The 25,495-nt window shown below is 42.8% G+C and overlaps 1 protein-coding gene across 1 annotated transcript in view; it reads right to left on the bottom strand.

Annotated features, from left to right (window-relative positions):
- The window catches only part of MED12L (mediator complex subunit 12L), a 507,362-nt gene that overhangs the window by 35,363 nt on the left and 446,504 nt on the right, over positions 1-25,495 (bottom strand). Inside the window, exons 29-38 of the mRNA XM_075861497.1 lie at positions 24,143-24,217; positions 23,831-24,021; positions 21,061-21,222; positions 16,702-16,813; positions 10,171-10,260; positions 9,795-9,904; positions 7,385-7,520; positions 3,496-3,657; positions 2,891-3,256; positions 479-632 (exon numbers count right to left, since the gene is read on the bottom strand). Coding sequence (XP_075717612.1) covers positions 479-632; positions 2,891-3,256; positions 3,496-3,657; positions 7,385-7,520; positions 9,795-9,904; positions 10,171-10,260; positions 16,702-16,813; positions 21,061-21,222; positions 23,831-24,021; positions 24,143-24,217 — 1,558 coding nt within the window. The remainder of the gene's footprint in view (positions 1-478; positions 633-2,890; positions 3,257-3,495; positions 3,658-7,384; positions 7,521-9,794; positions 9,905-10,170; positions 10,261-16,701; positions 16,814-21,060; positions 21,223-23,830; positions 24,022-24,142; positions 24,218-25,495) is intronic.

The raw sequence follows: 25,495 nt of genomic DNA, 5'->3' as shown, positions 1-25,495 counted from the left end.
TCCAAAGCGGTGATATCAATATGTATGGCGCGTCACTGCTGTGGCCAGTGATTGGCTGCCGCAGTCACTTGTTGAAACATGACATCCCTGCAACCAAGTAAACAAAGACTTATATACTAGGGAACCATTGGCGGGGGATTTAAGTAGTGAGCATGTATTTGTTATTATTAATCATGCAGCTATTTAGATGTAGTTTAGCTAGTGTTTTGTTTTTTTTCAATAGGTCTTATAAATAAATCTTGTTTTATTATTAGGGGTATTGAGATGTTTGCGCAAAAGTAAAATCTGTAACTAACCACTGTTACCACTTTTTATTGACAAAAAAGGGGATTAACACCAGACCTCTTGACATTGCAGTGTAACCCTATGCGATTATCACAGCCATCAGATTGATTCATGGACACAGCTAAAGACTTGGGTTACCATTTTCATCTGGACTGCCACCACTGTAACTGTAATGAGGTACAGACATACATACCTGATATGATCGATGGATTCTGCATGTAGAAGTTTGCTTGTTGCTGCCCTGCAATATTGTGACTCCATGTAGTAACTGGGGTGTGATGTAACATTTGAGATGACAGGGGTGAAATATTAGTTGGTGCTCGATATACAGTATTTTGAGAATATTCCTATAGGACAAAAAGATAAAAAGGTTATTTTTTTTTAGAAATTTGCTCATAATTATCTTTCAAGTGTTTCTGGTATTTACAGCCAATTTTTCTATACTCCTTTTGTAGCTATAAAATTGTTTTGTCCAAACCAAACAACTCCTTTAGGTCGGTATAGATATATCATGGCCTTCATTACAGTATCTCCGATTGTTATGATTCATAGAAATTCTACTTTTAACTTTCACTTATTCAAAGGAGTTGTCCGGTTTCCTCAAATTAATGTTATTGTTTGTATAATGAAAAGTTATGACATTTTCTTATATACTTTCTGTATTAATTTCTCTAGGTTTTCAAGATCTCTGCTTGTTGGTATACAGTAGGAACATTGAGTGTTTACTTCCAGTGGATACAATTCTGCCTATGGTCATGTGATGGACACACAGGTGCACAGATCGTTACAGTATGTGTATCAGAGCTGTGTCTGCTAACAATCCCAGCAGTTGTGTGTCCATTACACACTTTCATATATATCTGATCAATAGAGCTTATAAGAGGTTCTGTCAGCTCTCCTACACACTCTAACACTGCCAAATCAGTGATGACAGTGTCACACTACATACGGACACACCCTGCTGACAAGGGGAATAGAAGTGCCCAATTGTCAATTTATTCATACATTTCCAGGAGGAATAACAGAGGAACGGCATGTCACTAGAACTGGGGTCCCGAGTCCAGAGATAAAGCAGATACAGCAGGTAATCATGTGGTTATAATACCAGGCTTATAAACTGTGGTCTATGGTGTCTGCAGGATTTCTTATTAGAAATAACCCACTCTGTTTCCTATTTGGAAGCACTGATTTTATTATGAGACTGTGGAAAAAGATTTGTGGGTTTTTCCATTCCTTTCTGGTCTCCACTTTCACCTCTAGCCTCAGGAACCAGAGATGTCTGTGTGGTTCTATGTAGCAGAGAGAGTGGAGGAGATGTAATCTGATACATGTGTCAGTCTGAGATCTTACAGTATATTTGGCATTTTCTTGCTTCTCACTAAATGCACATGTATGAACATTGCAAAAAATGTACTCAGCTATTTCACAACTGTTATTCATTTTAATATTCTGCCGTTTCAGCCGCATAAGTTTCACGGGAACTTGTATTCTGCCTTAAAGGGACGTATGAATCTAAATCGCAGATGACAGAGGTGTAACAAGTAAACATGAGGGTCTAGAGTAAAAGTTTAGGATTATTTGTTTTTTTCTCAGTCTTTTCCAGTAGCAGATACAGACAGCAGAGGACACCCATGCAAGAAAAGTATATGAAACCCTTGTTCATAAATACCTCAGTATGGAGTACCGCCTTAAAGGGCTTGTCTAGGATTAGAAAAACATGGCTGCTTTCTCCAGAAACAGCGCCACACCTGTTCATGGATTTTGTCAGGTATTGCAGCTCAGCTCCATTTAAGTGAATGGGACAGAGCTGCAATAACACACAGTGGACAGATGTGGTGCATTTTCCGGAACAAAGCAGCCACGTATTTCTGATTGTGAAACCCCATTAAGTCTCTCCATCAATAACTGTAAGCTGTAATTAGCTCAGTCCCTTACATGCAATCTAATAGACAGTAGTAAGGTCTATTAAAGTGACAGTTGCCCCCTTGCCAACTAGACCCCTGTAACTGCATAGGTATTTTCCTAATTTAATTCATCTTTTAAATATTTTAATGAATTTTTTCCTCTGACTTTCCACTTCTTCACCTGCGCACACAGTTTCTCCATCACCCACAGCGATCATTAATAAAGGAATTTCCCACCACACAAAGTGATGGTATATCTAGGATATTCCATCACTTACTGATCGGTGGGGTCCAAGAGTTGATGCAGAGATGCATCTTATCTTGAAACTTTATTTTGTAATTCCAATGAGGGAATTTTGAAATAGTCAGTGGGGTTTTACTTATGGAGAATCTTTTTTTATCCATTTGTATGTGAACATATCTAAGTTGTACATATGGGTTCTATGTGTTTACTGTAGTGTTTCATGCTTTTCAAGTATATAATTAATTTGGCTATAAATCAATCAAATATTATGTTTCCAACTTTGTAGCCTAGTTTTCTCATGTTCAGTCGTGATGAGCAGCTCAAAGGACATGAAAAAAAACAGCTTTCGATTGAGTAAACAAGTCAAAAATAATTCAAAAGACTATGGTGAAAATCTGGAACTTGTAAGAGTTCTGCTACAAATTAGGATCACACAAGGAATTAAATGGTAACATACATCTGGTCGTGGGTTGGCCTTGCTCTTGCGCTTTCTGCTTTTGGATTTCTTTTCTTCATCGGTTAATGATTTACTAGGATCAGAAAAGTCTGTTGCCTTCCCCTCTGGGTCCGCAGACACTGGAGTAGTAGGTTCCTCGTCCTCATCTTCTTCTGGAGGAAGAGGCAATGGTTCAAGGTAATAACTTGGAGGTTTGGGTTTTGGATGAGAATGGTACAGGAGAAGGTGATGCTGTTCTTCATATTTTATCACTTTCCTATCCACACGAACAGTCCCAAACCAGGCCCAGGACAGAGGAGCTGGGTTTTTCTGACCCTCAAACAAGTCCCACGGAGATACCTTTTGTTTAGTTGAAACCTGAAGACCCTGTGTAAAAGTGTAAATACTGTCATGACGACATTTACTGCACTACTGTATATACACTTTTTATTTATATAGTACATAGAGTAGAATTGTGTATACTGTAGATAAAGAGATTGTGAAGAAGCCAGTAAAAATACAAACTCAGAATATGTGAATATGGGAATCGGAACGGTTGGAGAGGCTACATTTTAGACCGTTCCATAAAAATTCAGGAGCATGGAAGATGAAGTGTATAATCGTACTTGTTTCTTGTCAATAGAGTCAAAGCCAGCGATCTTGTTGCCTTTTGTGTCAATAAGGGATCCCATTGGCTCACAGGTAATGACATCACAGGTCTGTTTTGGCAATGGCAAAAGTTGGCGGACTTTATCAATGCTCTCTGACCGTTTATCACCAAGTTCTTTCTGTAAGGAGTGGGAAGTACAGTTGATCACAACATAAAAGTCTGTCCAGTATTAACCATAGCAATATACAGTATAAGGCCCCATGTACACGACCATATTTTGTCCACCCGTAAATACTGGCGTAAATACGGGTCATTGGTCACCCGTATTCCACCCGTATTTACGGGCACGTTTCCGGCTGCAAAATTGCACTGCAGTAATCGGCAGCCCTTCTCTCTATCAGTGCAGGATAGAGAGAAGGGACAGCCCTTTCCGTAATAAAAGTAAAAGAAATTCATATTTACCCGGCCGTTGTCTTGGTGACGCGTCCCTCTCTTGACATCCAGCCCGACCTCCATGGATGACGCGGCAGTCCATGTGACCGCTGCAGCCAGTGATTGGCCTGTGATTGGCTGCAGCGGTCACATGGGCTGTAACGTCATCCCAGGAGGCCGGACTGGAGGAAGTAGCAGGGAGTTCTGGGTAAGTATGAACGTCTTTTTTTTTTTTACAGCTTTATCTATATTGTGATCGGCAGTCACTGTCCAGGGTGCTGAAACAGTTACTGCCGATCGTTTAACTCTTTCAGCACCCTGGACAGTGACTATTTACTGACGTTGCCTAGCAACGCTCCCGTAATTACGGGTGCCCCATAGACTTCTATGGGCTGCCGTGCCGTAATTACGGCCTGAAATAGGACATGTTCTATTTTTTAAACGGCACGGGCACCTTCCCGTAAGCATACGGGGAAGTACCCGTGGCCAATAGAAGTCTATGGGCCCGTAATTACGGGCCGTAATAACGGGAGTTTTTACAGTCGTGTGCATGGGGCCTAAGGCAAGAAATGTAAGGCCCTTTAGACAAAAAAATGTATTCACTTTATTCATAAATTATTCTATATAAATATGAAATTTTTTATTTATTACACTTGGGAGCAATAATAAGTTAAATAGCCAAAAGCACTTGCTTATAGCATGAGAGAAGTTTGTAATCTTTCCTCAATGATGGAGTCATCTTCAAGACAGTATACAGAGAAATCACTAGCCAACTCCTCTGGACCATCACATCAAGATGACCAAGTGACGCTCAGTGAAAAGGACTATGTTTATAACTTTATGATGGAATGATTGGAATCCTATTGTTTAAGTAGCTGCTTTTACTATGCCACTATAAGGCATTGCTCCTGTGATATTGCTACCAAACATCAACACAAGTACATTATCCTGTGCCAAGTGATTTATGTTTTGGATCTGATACACTAGTATAGTAATATACTCGCACTCAAAATATAGAGTATATCTATCTATCTATATACAGATGTATACATATGTATATATTTGCTTGTGTATATGTATATGTACATGTATGTGTGTATGTGTGTATATATATATTTACCCTGCATCTGATTTAATAAAAAATAATATATATATATATTAACTTGTATTCCCCATGAAATAACAATCCTGGAGCATCTTTTCTTAGCACTCTGCATTGTGCAGTTCCCTCTGTTATTCCTCCAGAAAATGTACAACTCTGTATTACCATTCCCCTTGTTAAGAGGTTGTGTCCCTACACAGTCTGACATAAGCACCGATTGGACAGTGTCAGAATGTATAGGGACATGTCCAATGAAAAGGGGAATAGTAACACCTAGCTGTCAATTTATTCATAACAGGAATAACAGAGAAACAGCACAACACAGAAACGATGCTCCAGAATTCTTATTTTATGGGAAACACAAGATTTTACTACAACAGACATGTCAGGACAGCTAAGCAGATCATAATGGATCCTGTATGACACTGAGCTGTTGAAGGATCCCCAATGATTGTTTTATTATTTTTTTTTTAACAAAATCGAAATAGCCCCAAATGTAATCCCAGCCTAGTTGTCGAAGGGGGAATTTATAAACTATTCTACACTAGTTTTCTGTAATACAAAAGTTGCAATTTGCTCTAAAAAATGTGACTTTAGAAGCTTCTACACTGCCTCCACTTCTTTTTTAAAAAAAAATGGGCTAGACTTAGTGGAAGGTGGTGCGGCCACCTACGGCCTGACACATTTAGCAAAATCTGCGTCAAAAACTGGCGGAAATATATATGCCATTCCGTAGCTGCCACAGTTTTCCCTTTCTGGCATATAAACAGCCAGAGATACTCCTCATTTTTTAAGAGGTGCGCACCTCCTTATAATTTAGGCTCCATTGATTTTTATATTAAAGGTATTGTCCGAGATTTATTTTTTCAGTAAATTTAAACCCACAATGCACATATTTACAGTTGAGTAATATACTTACCCGTGCAATCTTACTTCTGTTCTCCGCTCTGGCTGTTCTTTTCTTCGGATCACATGACTTCTGACGTCACTTTTTCAGGCTCCTCCACTGTCGTGTCGTATCCCGATCACATTGTCTCGCCCCAGAGAGCCCTCGGATGGGATACGACACGTCACTGGTGACGTGTCGTTTCGGCGTGTGCTGGTTGATTACTGCCCGCCCAGCCCAAGTAGCTTTTCACTGTGAGCGCGCCTATGCGTGTTCACAGTGAAAAAGGACAGCACCTGCGTAGGACTAGCCCAGTCTATGAGGTACAGTGGCAGCATCGGCACTTTTAGATCATACGCTGCCAAAAGCCTACACATAGTAGGCTTTCATAAGGGATTATCCAACACGCAGCACATGGGCCACATGCAGCCCTTGAGGCCATGGGCGTAGCTAGGGGGGGCAGGCGGGGCATGTGCCCCAGGCGCAACTAGGTGGTAGGGAAGGGGGGTGCCGAAGAGCAGCTGATCGCTGCTGACAGGCGCCCCGTATGTCGGACACCTGTCAGTGACATGAGGTCAGATGACTCAGGTCAGGGGACAGGTCCACTCCCGTGCTACAGCCTTCCAGCTCTGCCTCTACTCTGTGCTCTGCTGTTACACACGCCGAGAAGCAGAGAGGAAGCTCCGCCCACAGCCCGTCCTGACCTGTGATGCTGTCAGCAAGGAGACATGGTGAGTGTCTGTGTGTATATGTGTGTGTAGTGTGTATACAGTGTGTGTCTCTGTCTTTGTATGTGTATATGTTACAGTGTGTGTGTGTGTGTGTGTGTGTGTGTCTCTGTCTGTCTGTGTCTCTGCATGTGTTTGTCTCTTAAATCTACTACATTATCTGTTCTCAGAGAGTTATCACTGTGTTATCTGTGGTGTTACATAGGACTGCAGGTAACACTACTATCTGTACTCAGAGAGATATCACTGTGTGTTATCTGCGGTGTTACATAGGACTGCAGGTAACACAACTACATTATCTGTACTAAGAGAGTTATCAGTGTGTTATCTGTGGTGTTACATAGGACTGCAGGTAACATCTACATTACAGGGGATCATGAGTATGGTGGGTTACAAGACAGGAAACAGACAGTAAGGGATGTAAACAAACAGCAAGGGATGTAAACAAACAGAAAGAGCAGCAGTGATGATGGAAATCAAACAGAAACTGGTTAGAAGTTTAATAGGGGGTATTAGGGACGGCAAACCAAGGCTGGGGGACACTTTTTAGATTTTTTTTTCTTCCTGGACAACCCCTTTAAGACTGGCATATGAAACGCCAGTTTTCAGAAATTCCCTCCTATATGTATTATTGACCTCATTTCATGTAAGTTTTGAGAAATGATGCAGCATAAGCTTATGTTTTTTATTAAAACACATTTTTATTTTCCTTCTGGATATTGTCAGTGGCACGGTAGGATTCAGCATGCAATTCTACCTTAAGCTTTTTCACCAGGTTCATATAAGCCCTTTTGTTCTCCTCTGAACTTCCTTGACAGACACTGGAGAGATCAGAGGCGAGGGTTCCATTTATAAGGACACCCAGCATATCAAGAACAGTTGTAAATAATTCACTGGGAAGGGAAGAAAAGACACATGAGCTTTATTCAATACTCAGAAAGAATATAGTAACAAGTGTGCTTTGTGTTACCCCCATACAGCCTGAGGGGAGAAATCATCAAGCAGAAAATATGAAACGCTCTCAAAATATCAGTTAATTGTTTAGTTATTGACCATGTCCCAGATGTTCTGTGCCGCTCAGAGATGTTCACTTCGTTTTATATTTTGATCAAATATGATTGGCTTTACAATTTTAGACTAATACTATTAACGTGGATCACACTACAGTACAATTTGTGTGTGTGTATATATATATATATATATATATATATATATATATATATAGAAAATCTTGCAGCACTCCAATAAGCAAAATCGTGACGTTTATTCAGTCCACATGAAGCAAAGGTGCAACGTTTCTGTCCTACAATAGGACCTTTCTCCTGCTTGAGAAAGGTCCTATTGTAGGACAGAAACGTTGCACCTTTGCTTGATGTGGACTGAATAAACTTCACGATTTTGTTTATTGGAGTGCTGCAAGATTTTCTTTATTTATATCTGCACTTAGTCCAAGGATCGGACTACTTGCTGGGCACCCAGAGAGATATATATACACAATTCCTTCCTAAAGTGAGTGCTGCTGTTTTTCTTCGTTTATATATATATATATATATATATATATATATATATATATATATATATATATATATATATATATATATATTTATTTTTTATTTTATTTTTATATATATATATATATATATATATATATATATATATATATATATATAAACTTTTGAGAAGTGACATCCGAGAGATTCTAAAAAGCGTGTGTCGCGTACATTTTTGTTTACTTTATAGCCCTGCTCATTCATATAAGGACATGATCGCAATATTCAGCGTTTGAATTCTATGACCCCTTCATCAGACCCCACAATACATACAGACCCCAGACCAGACCCCTAAACAAATGCAGACCCCAGACCAGACCCCCTTAACTAATACAGTACCCAAAATAAACACATACTCCCAGATCCTTTAAATACAAACCACAGACTGGACCCCTTAAAGGAATCCATAGCACAGACCCCCTTTATACATATCCCAGACCAGACCCCATAAAAATCCAGACCCTAGATTAGACACCCTAAATACAAAGCCCAGACCACCTAAACAAAAACATTCCCAAAACCACGCCCCCTCAATACAAATCCAAACTAGACCCCCTAAACAAATACAGACCTCAGACCAGACCCACTACAGTAATCCAGATCTTAGACCCCCGAAAGTAATATATACCCCAGACCTGATCCCCTGAAGTAATACAGATCCCAGACCACACCGCCTAAACTAATACAGTCCTCAGACAAGACCCCCTAGATGTAAACCCCATACCAGACCCCCAGAATTAATACAAACTCCAGACCCCTAAATAAAAACAGACTTTAGACCAGACTCTGGACATACTCCTCTCTCCTCCTTCCTGCAACTTGTAATTCTCTTCAGTCCCAGGTGTCCCTGGAGTCAGGACGTTGTTTGTGGCAGTGCCGAGGAGTAAAGAGGAGTGTAAGAACGAGGAGAGGTGAGTATTTAGAGATGACACAGGGCGACGAGAGATTTGCTTGCTCTTCTGGGAGGTCTCCACTTTGAAGGCAGCAGGTTCCGACATTTGCAAAACTCTGCTGAAGGGAAAATCTAGTACCTAATGAAGCCCATTAAAATGATTGGGCGACCAGGTCATATGTGGCTGGACTGAGTTTGCCAGAACAGAGAATGGTTAAGAAATAGCTAATATTGGGGGCTTCGTAAATGGGGACCACCCCCCATGATGTCTATATGTCCTAATAGAGCAGAAAACCCATTTTGGCTGGAATCACACATGCAGTTTTTTGAGCCAAAGCCAAGAGTGAATTTAAAAGGAATGGGAAATGTAAAGGAAGGACTTGGGAGTTTTCTAGCATTACAAACACCATAATCTTGTGCTCCTCTGGTTGGCAGCACATTAGTAACACAATTTTTCCCACAATGGTCTTTACATGTTTAACATATTATAATTTTTACATTTATATAAAAAACCAACACTCTATCTCTTGACATTGTGCTGCGCAAAACCCATCAAAATATGTTGAGCACAAATATCAAGTGATTTCTATTTTATTATTCTGTTTGTATTACATATAAGCCGACATAATAGTATTTCCAAATAACAAATATTTTTTTTTTTCATGTAACATAAAAGGATCCAATGATAAACAGTCTGGAAAGGGTGACAGCTATACAGAACTTACTTGTTTGTTTGTATGTCAACTGTTCCTGAAGTAATAATCTGAAGGAGCAAAACAGCCCAGTCTGCGGTCCATTGTGTGCTTCTCTGCACCGTGTCAAACATGCCCCCAACCTGTGCCCAAGAAAAGCAAACGCCAGATTTTATTACCAGTATAATCTGCGCGGATTGTTATCCTGAATAATGACTATATTACAACTCCCTATCCTGAATACAGCCAAACCAAAGATAATATATGGTATATAGAATGGCGAATCTGACTGAAAAATGAATAATTCACTGAAATAATGAAGTAACGACAATCTCTGTACAACACTGTGGAATATGTTGGCTCTATAGAGACAATGGGAAATAATAATGCAACTAGAAGAGTTTGTTACCAAATTCAGCCGTAGCTGAAGAGCTTCGTGCATCATCTGCCGGGCTTTCACATCATCCTGGTATTTCTCTTCTCTCCAATTACTCAGAATCTAGATTTGTTTTGAAGGTACAAAAAAATTTAATCTGTATTAGAGCAAGAAGAATGGAATAAAGCCATTAATATACAGATAGAAATAATGACGCTATTTTATTTCAGTGGTTTGCATGTGGTCATTCCACCCCTCCTCCACTGATCAGGACCTCATAAACAGGAGCTGAGTGCAAAGAATACCAGAGCAAAAACATGATGACATAATTGACACATGATTTTGGTACAATTATTGGTAATTTAAAGAAAACATTTCAAAGAAAACCATATGTGTGGTACCATGCGTAAAAATTGCACAAAACATATTTAAGTGAGGTTTATAATTTGAGGTTTATTTTACCCCATTTACTGAACTTTTTTTAACCACTGAAGTCAAAGGCGAAATATGTCACGAGACTTCTACACCAATGCATGCTGCGAAACACGTGTGAAAGTTATATGTGGCCAAGAATTGCTTTGGCACACGTTTTATACTGATCATTCTGGTTTCTGCTTCTGGGAAGGTTTCATAAATTTAATTAATTCTCCATTGTATAAGACAGGGGTCTCAAGCCCGCGGCCGCATGCGGCCCCTGGGGCTGTCATCTGCGGCCCACGGTACACAGAGCCGCTAGTACAGACTCTGCTCCGGGACTCTGGAATTCCCTGACATCCCTGTCCACATATGGACAGCGATGTCTGGGGCTTCCCCTGAGCCGGAGTCCCGTGCAGAGCGCTACTATAGGCTCTGCTCCGGGACTCTGTGGAATTCCCTGACATTGTTGTCCATATATGGACAGTGTTGTCAGGGTCTTCCCCAGAGCTGTAGTCCTGGGCCGAGGGCTAGTATAGGCTCTGCTCTGGGACTCTGGGGAAGCCTCTGACATCGACAGTGATGTCAGGGGCTTACCCAGAGCAGGAGTCCCAGTGATGTTAAGAGCACAGCTGGAGTCCCAGGAAGAGTGCTAGAAGTGGCTCTGCTCCGGGACTCCAGCTGTGGGCAAGCCCCTGACATCACTGTCCATATATGGACACTGATGTTAATGGCTTCCCCAGAGTTCAGGCACAGAGCCTATACTAGTGCTCTGCTCCAGGACTCCAGCTCTGGGGTTGCCCCTGATATCACATTCCGGTCCAGGAGGATCCCCTGACGTCACTGTGTATGGACAGTGACGTCAGGGGCTCCAACAGTCGAGGAATCCCCAGCCAAAGCCTCGGCAACGCTTTGGCTGGGGATTACACTCCTAGAGGGAGCCCCAATGGATCTATATACTTGGGGTGTGTGTGGCATTATCTGCGGAGGGCACTGTGGCAGCATCTACAGAGGGCACCGTGGCAGCATCTACAGAGGGCACCGTGGCAGCATCTACAGAGGGCACCGTGGCAGCATCTACAGAGGGCACCGTGGCAGCATCTACAGAGGGCACCGTGGCAGCATCTACAGAGGGCACCCTGGCAGCATCTACAGAGGGCACCCTGGCAGCATCTACAGAGGGCACCCTGGCAGCATCTACAGAGGGCACCCTGGCAGCATCTACAGAGGGCACCCTGGCAGCATCTACAGAGGGCACCCTGGCAGCATCTACAGAGGGCACCCTGGCAGCATCTACAGAGGGCACCCTGGCAGCATCTACAGAGGGCACCCTGGCAGCATCTACAGAGGGCACCCTGGCAGCATCTACAGAGGGCACCCTGGCAGAATCTACAGAGGGCACTCTGGCAGCATCTACAGAGGGCACTCTGGCAGCATCTACAGAGGGCACTCTGGCAGCATCTACAGAGGGCACTCTGGCAGCATCTACAGAGGGCACTCTGGCAGCATCTACAGAGGGCACTCTGGCAGCATCTACAGAGGGCACTGTGGCAGCATCTACAGAGGGCACTGTGGCAGCATCTACAGAGGGCACTGTGGCAGCATCTACAGAGGGCACTGTGGCAGCATCTACAGAGGGCACTGTGGCAGCATCTACAGAGGGCACTGTGGCAGCATCTACAGAGGGCACTGTGGCAGCATCTACAGAGGGCACTCTGGCAGCATCTACAGAGGGCACTCTGGCAGCATCTACAGAGGGCACTCTGGCAGCATCTACAGAGGGCACTCTGGCAGCATTTACAGAGGGCACTCTGGCAGCATCTACAGAGGGCACTCTGGCAGCATCTACAGAGGGCACTCTGGCAGCATCTACAGAGGGCACTCTGGCAGCATCTACAGAGGGCACTCTGGCAGCATCTACAGAGGGCACCGTGGCAGTATGTACAGAGGGCACAGTGACAGCATCTACAGAGGGCACTGTGACAGTATGTACAGAGGGCACTGTGACAGTATGTACAGAGGGCACTGTGGCATTATCTAGGGGTGTGTAGCATTATCTACAGAGGGAACTGTGGCATTATCTACGGAGGGCACTGTGGCATTATCTACGGAGGGCAATGTGGCAGCATCTACGGAGGGCACTGTGGCAGCATCTACGGAGGGCACTGTGGCAGCATCTACGGAGGGCACTCTGGCAGCATCTACGGAGGGCACTCTGGCAGCATCTACGGAGGGCACTCTGGCAGCATCTACGGAGGGCACTCTGGCAGCATCTACGGAGGGCACTCTGGCAGCATCTACGGAGGGCACTCTGGCAGCATCTACGGAGGGCACTCTGGCAGCATCTACGGAGGGCACTCTGGCAGCATCTACGGAGGGCACTCTGGCAGCATCTACGGAGGGCACTCTGGCAGCATCTACGGAGGGCACTCTGGCAGCATCTACGGAGGGCACTCTGGCAGCATCTACAGAGGGCACTCTGGCAGCATCTACAGAGGGCACTCTGGCAGCATCTACAGAGGGCACTCTGGCAGCATCTACAGAGGGCACTCTGGCAGCATCTACAGAGGGCACTCTGGCAGCATCTACAGAGGGCACTCTGGCAGCATCTACAGAGGGCACTCTGGCAGCATCTACAGAGGGCACTCTGGCAGCATCTACAGAGGGCACTCTGGCAGCATCTACAGAGGGCACTCTGGCAGCATCTACAGAGGGCACTCTGGCAGCATCTACAGAGGGCACTCTGGCAGCATCTACAGAGGGCACTCTGGCAGCATCTACAGAGGGCACTGTGGCAGCATCTACAGAGGGCACTGTGGCATTATCTGCAGGGGGCACTGTGGCATTATCTGCAGGGGGCACTGTGGCATTATCTGCAGGGGGCACTGTGGCATTATCTGCAGGGGGCACTGTGGCATTATCTGCAGGGGCACTGTGGCATTATCTGCAGGGGGCACTGTGGCATTATCTGCAGGGGGCACTGTGGCATTATCTGCAGGGGGCACTGTGGCATTATCTGCAGGGGGCACTGTGGCATTATCTGCAGGGGGCACTGTGGCATTATCTGCAGGGGGCACTGTGGCATTATCTGCAGGGGGCACTGTGGCAGCATCTACAGAGGGCACTGTGGCAGCATCTACAGAGGGCACTGTGGCAGCATCTACAGAGGGCACTGTGGCAGCATCTACAGAGGGCACTGTGGCAGCATCTACAGAGGGCACTGTGGCAGCATCTACAGAGGGCACTGTGGCAGCATCTACAGAGGGCACTGTGGCAGCATCTACAGAGGGCACTGTGGCAGCATCTACAGAGGGCACTCTGGCAGCATCTACAGAGGGCACTGTGGCAGCATCTACAGAGGGCACTGTGGCAGCATCTACAGAGGGCACTGTGGCAGCATCTACAGAGGGCACTGTGGCAGCATCTACAGAGGGCACTGTGGCAGCATCCACAGAGGGCACTGTGGCAGCATCCACAGAGGGCATGGTGGCAGCATCCACAGAGGGCACTGTGGCAGCATCCACAGAGGGCACTGTGTCACTATCTAAAAAGGGGCTGCCCAATCTTGACATGTGTGCCAACTGAGCCGCCGGACTGCATTTAGTGACACTTAAACTGGAAAACTGGATTGTTTAAATAAACACGTGGAGAAATATCTAAAATTTTAAACCTAGCGGTATTATTATAGTAATATAGTGTTATAGCAGATCAAATAACTAATTGATTAACAATAATTTTGTATTGTATCAAATTTGAAAGTAATGCGGCCCGTCAACTTCCCATTTTTTCTATATGTGGCCCACTTACCGGGCCGAGTTTGAGACCCCTGGTATAAGATGTGAAGTGTTAGCAGAGACAACTTGACTGAACAGGGAATAAATCCACATTGGGGCATTATTCTAAAATCTACTTTCTCCTCTTTTTTTTTTTTTTTCTTTTACTGTGCATATAAAGTATAAATAATTGTGTAATACATGAAGTATAAATGCTGAATATACTTATTCGTTAACATCACCGGATCTACAGTAGGACAAAATATATGAGCAGTCTATGAAGAATGGACAGAGGTTTCCTCCTCTAAGCCTAGAATGTTTTATACCCCTTTTCACTGTACATATCAGTATTCTTATCACTAACATTTTCTTTATTAAAGTAGCTTATATAGAATATCCGAGCAGTGGTCATATCACTAAAGTGGTAAGGACTGGCGCCAGCTATCTGTTCTTGGAATGCTTCAATATAACTTTATTATGCAGTGCTATTACATTAACACAGCAACACCTGCTGGCTATTCCATTAAATGCACAGAAACTATTCACAAGGTATTTTTTTTCCCAACTAAATAAACGTAGAGGAATGATCAGGTCCTCAAGAAAATTCCTTTTTTTTTACAAATTGCTGTATAGAGGAGATCTGGGACCCATCAAATATTTTTTCTGCCAACGCTGGAAAAAGATCCAGGCACAGAGAATCAACTGACAAGTTGACAATCATTTGATTGACTTGTCACCCACTCCTATGATAGGAAGAGCTGTGTCTAAAATAAGAAGCTGTAACCCTTAGTATTGTCTAGAGCAGTGATCCCCAACTAATACCGGGCTGTGGATCATTTGGTACCGGGCCGCGGTATCTGGTATCCGACCCAGTGGCCGCAGGGAATTCTGACCGAAAAACCGCATCAAATTGTGGTGCAGTTTTTCGCCTGGAAAGTCCGCTGAAAAAAACTCTTGAGCATTCAGCCGGCCTGCTGGCAGGCCGGCCTCCTGGGATGACGTTTTATCCCAGGAGAATGCTGCAGCCTTTGATTGGCTGCAGCGGTGGTCAAATGGGAAGAAGCATCATCCCAGGGGGCCATGTCATCCAGGCCTGATTCCTGGGATGGCGTTTCATCCTATGTGACCTACGCTACATCCTGTGATTGGCTGCAGCAGTCACAAGGGCTGAATCGTCATACCAGGAGGCCGGCATGGAAGAAGAAACAGACTTCTGAGTAAGTATAAGATTTTTTTTTCTGAGTTACGTTTTTATTGTGGGTTTTACCTCCCCATTGAAAACCCACAACAAATAAGCAGCATTTACGCAAATACAATTGACATGCTGCGGAATAAAATTCAGCACCGCATGTCAATTTCTGAGCATTTTTTCCGCTCAATATTTACGCAGCATGCGGATGAGATTTGTTCTATCTCATCCACTTTGCTGCTACTGTATTATGCTGCTGATTTTCCGCAACAATCCCTGAACTCCCCACCCACCCCACTGGTGGGTGGAAAAACCTGTCTTGCATGAAACTGGTCCTTGGTTAAAAAAAAGTTGGGGACTCCTGGTCTAGAGAACCTGTAGAATATACACACCCTATGTTTATATCATACAGGATATAATGGTGGTGGATCCGTTCATATTCATGAAACTGTCTATAGATTTGCCTACTATCACCATTATCAATAGGGTAAATGTTGAAGAACCAGTCTATGCCCAACTTAATGGTGTTGTCCCAACAGGTGAGCTACATGCTGACGGTTGGAACCCCTGTGCTCAGCTGCTATTGCTGGGAGAATCTGTAGACTTACACTGCGCCTATAGAAACGGATGGACATTTAATATATGGTCACACTGAGTCCTCCAGTGTAAGAGTCGATCCTTGAAGAGGATCTCCATTTTGGCCAATAGATGGGGAGGGTCGTAAGTCTTTTGTGCTGAACAACAAATAGGAATTCTTTACCCAAAAGATTCTTAAGGCCCATTTACACGGGCACATTTTCTCCAGGTAAACAAGCGCCGATTGACAATACAGCATGTCGATATGCGCTCGTTTGCTCAATTTTAACGAAGCAATGATAGGAATGTGTGGGGACCAACGCTCGTTTGCCAGCTGATCACTGTCCTGTTTATAAAGGGCAATGTTCGAGAACGAGCATTAATACGAGAGCTCATTCGCACGATCATTGGCCCGTGTAAAAGGGTTTCTTCAAATTCTATATAGTTTAAAATCCTTTGGCAATTAATGTTAACTTCAAATCTCAAAGAGATGTCCAGTGTGAAACATACAGAAAATGTTTTATTGCCTAAATGGTTCATGCACAATTCTGTTGCACAATTGTATTGATGTATGGAAAATGTGGTTTAAATGCCATTCCCTATATAACCTACCTGATTTACTTGGTTTTGTAGTGATGTCAGAAGTCCTTCTCTCTGTTCATCCTGTCCCTTTAAACAGGTGAGCACCAAGGACAGGAATGGATGCTGACTAAGCAAAGACATGCTATATGGGAAATACATCAACATTAGTCTCATGGATTATCAATATTCTGGTGCTATTACTATTCATTCTTTACTTAATATAGTAAAAAGTTCTAGAAAAAGTTACATGCTTTTAAGCGGTTGTGGACAACTTGCTAATTGGAATGCTATAGGTATAAAGTTTCCTTTATGAACCCTTTCTTCCAATAAGTAGTGTTTAATATATATTCTATTGTCACAATATATACTAAAGTTACAAAGATAATTGCCATGCACTGTTGACAGTGTAACAATTGTCAGTGTGACCTACTACATAGTCCATTGTCAAGATTTTAAAGGTCCAGCTTATAAAAATAAAAGGATGTTTACGTAATTCACAAATATGTAATCTGAATGTTCCCAGAACCGGAGATATATGAGATGAAGTATTGATCATAGGACCAGATGTGTTTCTGGACAGATTCAGATAGTTCCAAGAAGCGCTCCCAACTAGAAAATATCAAATCTCATTATCTGCATCTGCAGAAATCAGGGACAGTCCAAACTGACATTGAAATGTGGAAGGAGCTTTTCATATAGAAGATTGTCAATGATCTGAGCGGGCCTTAATGTGAACAGCCACAAATATCTCCTGCACACTATTCCCTGCTAAGTCAAGAGAGGATCTCAGAGTCTCAGATCTCCAATAAATTCCCTGATACTCAAGCAGAACAAAGGACATCAATGGAGAGAACAGATGGGCACTGTAGCGCTATTGCTAGACATGGATATTTTCCTCATCTGCTAGACTCAACAACGTATATGCAAGAATGCCAGACATCAAACATGATTATTGGATATGTAATGTGTAGTCCTTAGTAAGAAGAAAGGGTTCGCTGCTTAGCACCAATACAGTTACGTTATACATATTAGAACAATAATATAATGCATATTTATAAAACACTTATAAATATAAACTTGAGGTTTAGTGTCCTTTCAGGGAATGTGTCGCTAGAAATGTATTTTTTTTTTTTTTTTTAGTAAAAAACAATTATTATTTGAGTGATTACACATTGTTTTATTTTTTTTTATTTTTTCACAAGTCAGGAAATATTATAAATTAGATTCTAATTTATAACATTTCCATGTGCTGGGCACTAGAGGGAGCAGTTCCCAAAATTGCAGCATGGTCTTTGTGGTAAAGCAACCTCATTGCTTTATGCTGCAAATTTGGGGTAGACACTCTCTAGTGTACTCACACAATCCACCCTCCCTTATTCTGGCTAGTGCCAGGAGAAGGAGGGGTTTGAATCGTCAAACCTCCTACCAATGCCGGATTATAATATGGGCGGTCCGAACCGCACACACCGCAAAACTATGCAGCGCTACTAGCTGCCGCGCTGTCCCGCTTCCAACTGAATCTGCGTCCGCAGGACACAGATTCTGTTGGGTTGAATGCTGGAGCCTCGCTCCAGCATTCACTCTGCCGTGAGCGGCTCGGTGCAGGCAGGCGCGATGTAGTGACGTCATCACGCCTGTCTGCACGGAGTCACTCACAGCACAGGTCAGAGGAGGAGAAGCATCCCCCACCGTCGTGGGAACCGGGATAGGTAAGTAATTATGTTTTTTTTATTTATTAGGTACGTTCATATGGAGGCATTATACTGTGTCGCAGCTATGGAGGCAATATACTGTGTTGCAGCTATGGAGGCATTATACTGTGTTGCAGCTATGGAGGCATTATACTGTGTTGCAGCTATGGAGGCATTATACTGTGTTGCAGCTATGGAGGCATTATACTGTGTTGCAGCTATGGGGGCATTATACTGTGTCGCAGCTATGGAGGCAATATACTGTGTCACAGCTATGGAGGCATTATACTGGGTAGCAGCTATGGAGGCATTATACTGGGTAGCAGCTATGGAGGCATTATACTGTGTGGAGGCACTATGGGGCATTATACTGTGCTGCAGCTATGGAGGCATTATACTGTGTTGCAACTATGGAGGCATTATACTGTGTTGCAGCTATGGAGGCATTATACTGTGTTGCAGCTATGGAGGAATTATACTGTGTTGCAGCTATGGAGGCATTATACTGTGTTGCAGCTATGGAGGCATTATACTGTGTTGCAGCTATGGAGGCATTATACTGTCTAGCAGCTATGGGGGCATTATACTGTGTCGCAGCTATGGGGACATTATACTGTGTCGCAGCTATGGAGGCATTATACTGTGTCACAGCTATGCAGGCATTATACTGTGTCACAGCTATGGAGGCATTATACGGTGTTGCGGCTATGGAGGCATTATACTGTGTTGCGGCTATGGAGGCATTATACTGTGTTGCGGCTATGGAGGCATTATACTGTGTTGCGGCTATGGAGGCATTATACAGTGTCGCAGCTATGGAGGCATTATACTGTGTCACAGCTATGGAGGCATTACACTGTGTCACAGCTATGGAGGCATTATACTGTGTCGCAGCTATGGAGGCATTATACAGGGTGGGCCATTTATATGGATACACCTAAATAAAATGGGAATGGTTGGTGATATTAACTTCCTGTTTGTGGCACATTAGTATATGGGAGGAGGGAAACTTTTCAAGCTGGGTGTTGACCATGGCGGCCATTTTGAAGTCGGCCATTTTGTATCCAGCTATGGGGACATTATACTGTGTAGGGTCAGCTAAGGGGAAAATTATACTGTGTAGAGGCAGCTATGAAGGGCATTATACTGTGGGGGCAGCTATGGGTGGCAATATACTGTGGGGGCAGCTATGGGGGACATTATACTGAGCAATTACAAGAGCTGCAGGTCCAAGGGGGGAGACGCTGTGTAGCACTATATACAAGGGGGGATTGTTGTATAGCACTATATAGAAGGGAGCGCTGTGTATCACTATATCTAAGGGGGATTGCTGTGTAGCACTATATACAAGAGGGGGAGGGCTATGTGACGCTATTTACAGAGGGGGAGGACTGTGTAGCGCTATTTACAGGGGGCTGTGTGTGGTGCTATCTACAGTGTTTGACACAATTATATTCAGGGGCGCAGTCTATGGTGCTATAATATTTAGGGGCACAGTGTTTGTACTATTTTATTCAGGGGCGCAGTGTTTGGTGCTATTATATTTAGGGGCACAGTGTGTGGCACCGTGATAATATTATCTGTGTTTATAGGTGTGGAAATGTTGGAAAAGTGAGGAGCCAAAGATATCTGAGTGGCAAATTCTGCAGAAATGGGTCATGGCCGGGAAAAGTCGTCATGAAGTCTGGATTGGATGGAGAAGAAAAGAGGAAAAAAAACTACGTCGTCACCTGTGAGTCACTAGGTTTATAGACAATCTGTCATCTCTACTGACATGTTTATTATAGGAAATCCTTGTATTTCACAAAAGTCTTTGTGCAGTCCAGGACTGATAGACAAATAAGTGTTACTATTCCCCTTGTCAGGAGAATGTGTCCCTACACGGTGCAATACTGTCAGCGATGGTTGGAGACTGTCAGTATGTGGGGACACAGCCTTTTGACAAGGGGAGTAGTAACACCCATTTGTTAATGTCTGGACAAAAAGGAAGTGTTAACAATAGTTACAGGGCGGCGGTGGAGAAGGGGGGCCCAAGTTTGGATAACAGCCCAGGGTCTATGGTCTACTTAATCCGCCACTGCCTCCTACACTGTGTACCGCCATTTTCTGAGCGACTGCACAGTGTAGGAGGATTAGATACAGTGCTAAGCAGACAGTATAACACTGACATACACGAACATAATACACACATCACATACACAAACATAACTTACCTGCTCCTGCTGCCACTGCCGCCTCCGCTCCTATTCCTTGCGCCTTCGCTTCCTTGAACATATGGCCGGAAGCCGCGGCCGGAAGTAGTCATCTTACTGTCCGGCCGCGGCTTCTGGTCCACATGAAAATGGCGCCGGATTTCGCTCTGCGAACGTGCTTCGTTTTGGTCTGTGTGGGAGCGGCGCATGCGCCATTCCCACACAGACGGCGTACGCTGCAGTGAATGGAATGGCTCCGGTTCGTATTCTCTATGGAGTTGGATATACCGTATTCCATCTTTGTATGTGTCGTTAATCGACACATACAGAGATTAAAACAAAATGGCAACCCCCATAGAGAAGTAAAAGTAAGAAAAAAGTAAAAAGTAGAACACAAGAACACAAATAAATAAAATGTATTTTAATATCATACTAAAGCATTATAAAAAAAAAAAATAATTCATGACACCTTCCCTTTAAATGCTTTTAACTACTTTGTTACTTACCTTTTTTGCTTTTGCCTATCTCTTTCTTTCTTTGAGGATGACCCCAAGTGTTGTCCTTTTTCCAGTTCTTCCCCTGCTGCCTTTAGCACTCTGCCTTGCACTGAAGTTGGTAATTTAGCAATGAGAGGTGCCACGAGCCAGACCCCCCTACGTTCAGAAGAGCTACATTCAAAAAAAGTTAGATATTGTTACCTACCATTAAACCATTATATAATTTTTCATAAAAGTAAATGAATTTACAGATGTACAGTAGTTTGCATACAATTCTCATCTAACTCTGGGCATAAACATGTATTTCTCCCACACATTAAAGAAACAAATGCCAATATGCCATTACAGCTTTGCTGAGCAGACAAGATTAAGAGGTTATTCCCATCTTAGACATTAAAGGAAAATATCCAAAGGATAGCCCATAAATGTCTGGCATCTACACCTATCTCTCGAACATGGGACCCCGTGCTGCCTGGTGAGGCGGCCGATGGGAGCCGCTTCCAGACGAACAATCAGTGCAGAGGTGGCCGGAAATTCCGTAAACATCCAAACCCACTTTGCTACACTATATCCATAACTTTCATAGATGTGAATAGGTGTTACGGAAACAGCGGAGCAGAGCGAGATTGGATCTTTCCATAACTCCATTCACTTTTATGGGAATTACAGAAACAATGGAGAACTGCAAGCTCGGGCATTTATGGAATTCTCGGCCAACTCTGCATTGTTTCTCCGCCAGAGGCCTCCTCACAAGGCAGGAAGGGTTGGGGGGACACACATTTTTGGTATATCATGTAGATATGCCATAAATGTCTAAAATGGAAATACCCCTTTGATGGGCTGGGCTGTATGAGAACAGCACTGCTCGCTCTAGTCCATTGGCTGTGCTTGGTGATGAAACTCAGCCCCCCCCCCCCCTTCCTGTGTGAAATCTGCGTTTAAATCCAATCGTGAAAATTATTGGCTGTATGCAAATGCTCTGAGCCATGGATGGTGTGATGAAGTAATCATATGGACAGGGGATCACAAGGACAACACATCACCTTGGCCATAATGTATAAATAATAAGCAATAAGTAGATTTTAAAAATCAAGTATGTGGAAAGTGACTTTTTATTCTATTTTAATATTATTCGTTAATATATATATATAAGCACTGTTGTGACATCACCACAAAATAACACAGCTCATAAATGAAGACACATTGTATTGTAACATTATCATAATAGAGCATAACCTAGGGTTAAAGACAGAGGCTTTTGTGATATCATCAATATCAAACACAACTTATGAATAAAGAAAATCACTATTGTGACATCATCACAATAGAATGCATCTTATAAATAAAGAAACAGTCCATTGTGACAATCACAATACAACACAGCTCAGGAGCAAAAATAAACACTATTGTGACATCATTATAATATAACACCACTTAGAAATGAAGACAATGCCACGGTGACATCATCAAAATAGAATATAACCTAGAAAGAAAGGCAATGACAATTTTCAACTTTTTAAAGGCTAGCTATGTAAACCTTTGAAAGTGATTTTTATTTTTAAATAAAACGGTCAGTCAGTGTGTTTGGTGCAACTTTCAAATTCGTTTTATTTTTAAATTCCTTTTACTTTTTGAGATACAGCTGCTTTGTTTCCTGCATACGGAGCAGCTGTATAGTGCGCGGGACTGGCGGGTTCAGTGTCAGTGGGTCCTACGTGTCAGATCCATCTGTAATCTATTACATCTATGTTATGAACTTAGATGTGATTAATAGGTGGGTCACGCAGGACCCGCTGACACTGACAGGTACAGGATTCAGCGAATGTTACAGCTGCTCTGTATACAGGACACAAAGCAGCTGTATCTCAAACAGTAAAAATAATTTTTAATAAAAACTAATTTGAAAGTTGCGCAAAACACACTTTTACTGATATTATAAAAATGAAAAAGCACTCTCAAAAGGTTTACATAGCCTTTAATTACTGCCAAGGAATAAAGACAACTTTTTTTTGTGACATATTTATGAACACAGCCTATGAATGAAGACAAACACAATTTTGACTAGAAAATTTCAGAGGCACTTATTTCATGGCAACATTTTACTGTTTTAATATCTGTCAAGAGTAGTGCGATCATAAAAAAGCATATGTGTGCCAAAATGACATTTTTTGGTAGGTCTCCTGACTGGTCCACATCTCTGTTGTATCATGTAATTATAGGAAATCTGACTGTCCTAAATATTATCATAATATCAATGTATCTAAAATATTAGCCAGTATAGAAAATGACAGGTGAATGACAAGCAGACGCTAGCCATCTATTTATTATCGGTACAGTAATTCATCAAATCAATGTGCCCTGGTGTTAGGGTATGTTCACACGGAGTGTTTTAAATCATTTTTCATGCCGTAAACGTCCCGAAAAACGGCTGAAAAATCGGAAGCAGAACGCCTCCAAATAGTTGCCCATTGATTTCAATGGGAAAAACGGCGTTCTGTTCCTACGGGGCGTTTTTTACGTGGCCGTCTTTCAAAATGGCCGCAAAAAAGAAGTGCGTGTCACCTCGTCAGCCATTTTTGGAGCCGTTTTTCATAGACTATAGAAAAACAGCTCCAAAAACGGCCGTTAAAAACGCTGCGAAAAACTCGAGTTTGATTAAAAAAAAAACTTCTGAAAATCAGGAGCTGTTTTCCCTTGAAAACAGCTCCGTATTTTGAAACGTTTTATATTTTGTGTGTGCACATACCCTTAACCTGTTGGTCTTTATAGGGAAACATACCTGAGGAAGGCCGACTTCACATTATGTCTTGTGTTGTTTGTCTCCGCATGCACAGCGCAGTTTGCGTTGAAGAGACCACTGGCAGGATTATTGGGGCAGCTGTTTAGTTCAGCGGAATCCTGGAATACTTCTATGGTGGCCTTTGCAATATTATCCAGAAGTGCATTCATCTCAGTCACTGAACTTGAGCCCTGAAAAAAGTGCATCACAATAATGGTTTAATAGCGCTGTATTCATATTAGTCCAAGTAATAAAAAGTCATGATCTCTGTTACATACAATGTTATGTGGAGTCTAGAGATAAAGTACTAACAGGTTCCTTCATGCATTGCTTGATCATCAGCTGAATCTCCAACCACGACTGCCTGAGTGTCCACTGGTCGAGGTTCTAGTAAAATGGAGAAAAAGTCATGAATATGCAATGAAACCACTCAATGTAACAACATTGGACGTCATCGATCACTAATCACTTGTATAATATTGGCTATTCACGTCTTACATCGGTCATCTATGGTATCCTTGATCAAAACTGCAGCTGAATTTGGTCAATTTGGAAAACAAACTTATGTTTAGTGCTTCCCTATGGGGGTTTAATACAAACTCTTTTTATCAGTTTAGCTACATTTAACAGTGTTGTAATGCTCTTAGTAAATTACTGAGTGATGCTTGCCGGCCAGCCTGCCTGCTCTGGGTGGCAAAAATGTATACATGCTCCTCTTATATTGCTGCACTACTAGGCTGACTCAATAAGGGTAAACTAGAATGTTGTATTGGTTGACATTCAACTTTCCCAGAACATAAAATAGTGTGGCTGAACAGATTTTTAAACAACTAGACGTAAGACTTTTTTTCCTGTGACATTAAGTTTGACCTCTATATCCAGGAAAAGTGGAGACAACAGTAAAAAAAAAAATAGACAAGATCCCTATACATTTGGAAACACTTAATTTTGATACCGTATTAGTCTAATTTTATCTTTTGTAGGGATGACCTGATAACTTGTGTTCTTAGCAGATCACACCAAAGTTTGCAGCATTTACAAACAAATATCTAAGCGATATGACCACAAAGTTTTCCCATGAATTGCCGGTGCTACTACCCTAGTCCATATAAGAAGTAAGTATGGTATGAATCTATTATATGTATGAAATAATTATATTTGCTAGAAAACATACCATTAAGACAATACAGATTGTGGGGTTCAGTCAGGCGCATATGCCAGTAAAATGATCAGGTATTTTCTTAAAGGGGTTTTCCAGCCCCTAAAAATTGATGGCCTATTCTCAGGATAGGCCATCAAAAACTGATGGTTCGGGGTCCGACTCCTGGGACCCCTGCCGATCAAAGGAAGTGCAGCGCTCGTACTAGCGCTGCTTCCCCTTAATTTCTACTGCTCTCTGTGAATCAACCGACACGGATATAGCGGTGATTCACAGGTATGGCAGCCTTTTCTGCCATTCACTTCAATGAGAAGAAGGCTGCAATACCTGTGAATCGCCACTACATCTATGTCGGTGACTTACAGTGAGCAAGTAGAAAAGAAGGGGAAGCAGCATTCGTATGAGCGCTGCACCCCCTTCAAAACAGCTGATCGGCGGGGGTCCCGGAAGTTGGACCCTGATCCTCCAGTTATTAATGGCCTATCCTAAGCATAGGCTATCAATTT

Source organism: Rhinoderma darwinii, chromosome 4 (genome assembly GCF_050947455.1).
Source record: "Rhinoderma darwinii isolate aRhiDar2 chromosome 4, aRhiDar2.hap1, whole genome shotgun sequence".
Taxonomy (NCBI): Eukaryota; Metazoa; Chordata; class Amphibia; order Anura; family Rhinodermatidae; genus Rhinoderma; species Rhinoderma darwinii.
The sequence above is the reverse complement of the archived record's forward strand: the minus strand, read 5'-3'. Positions and strand labels throughout refer to the sequence as shown.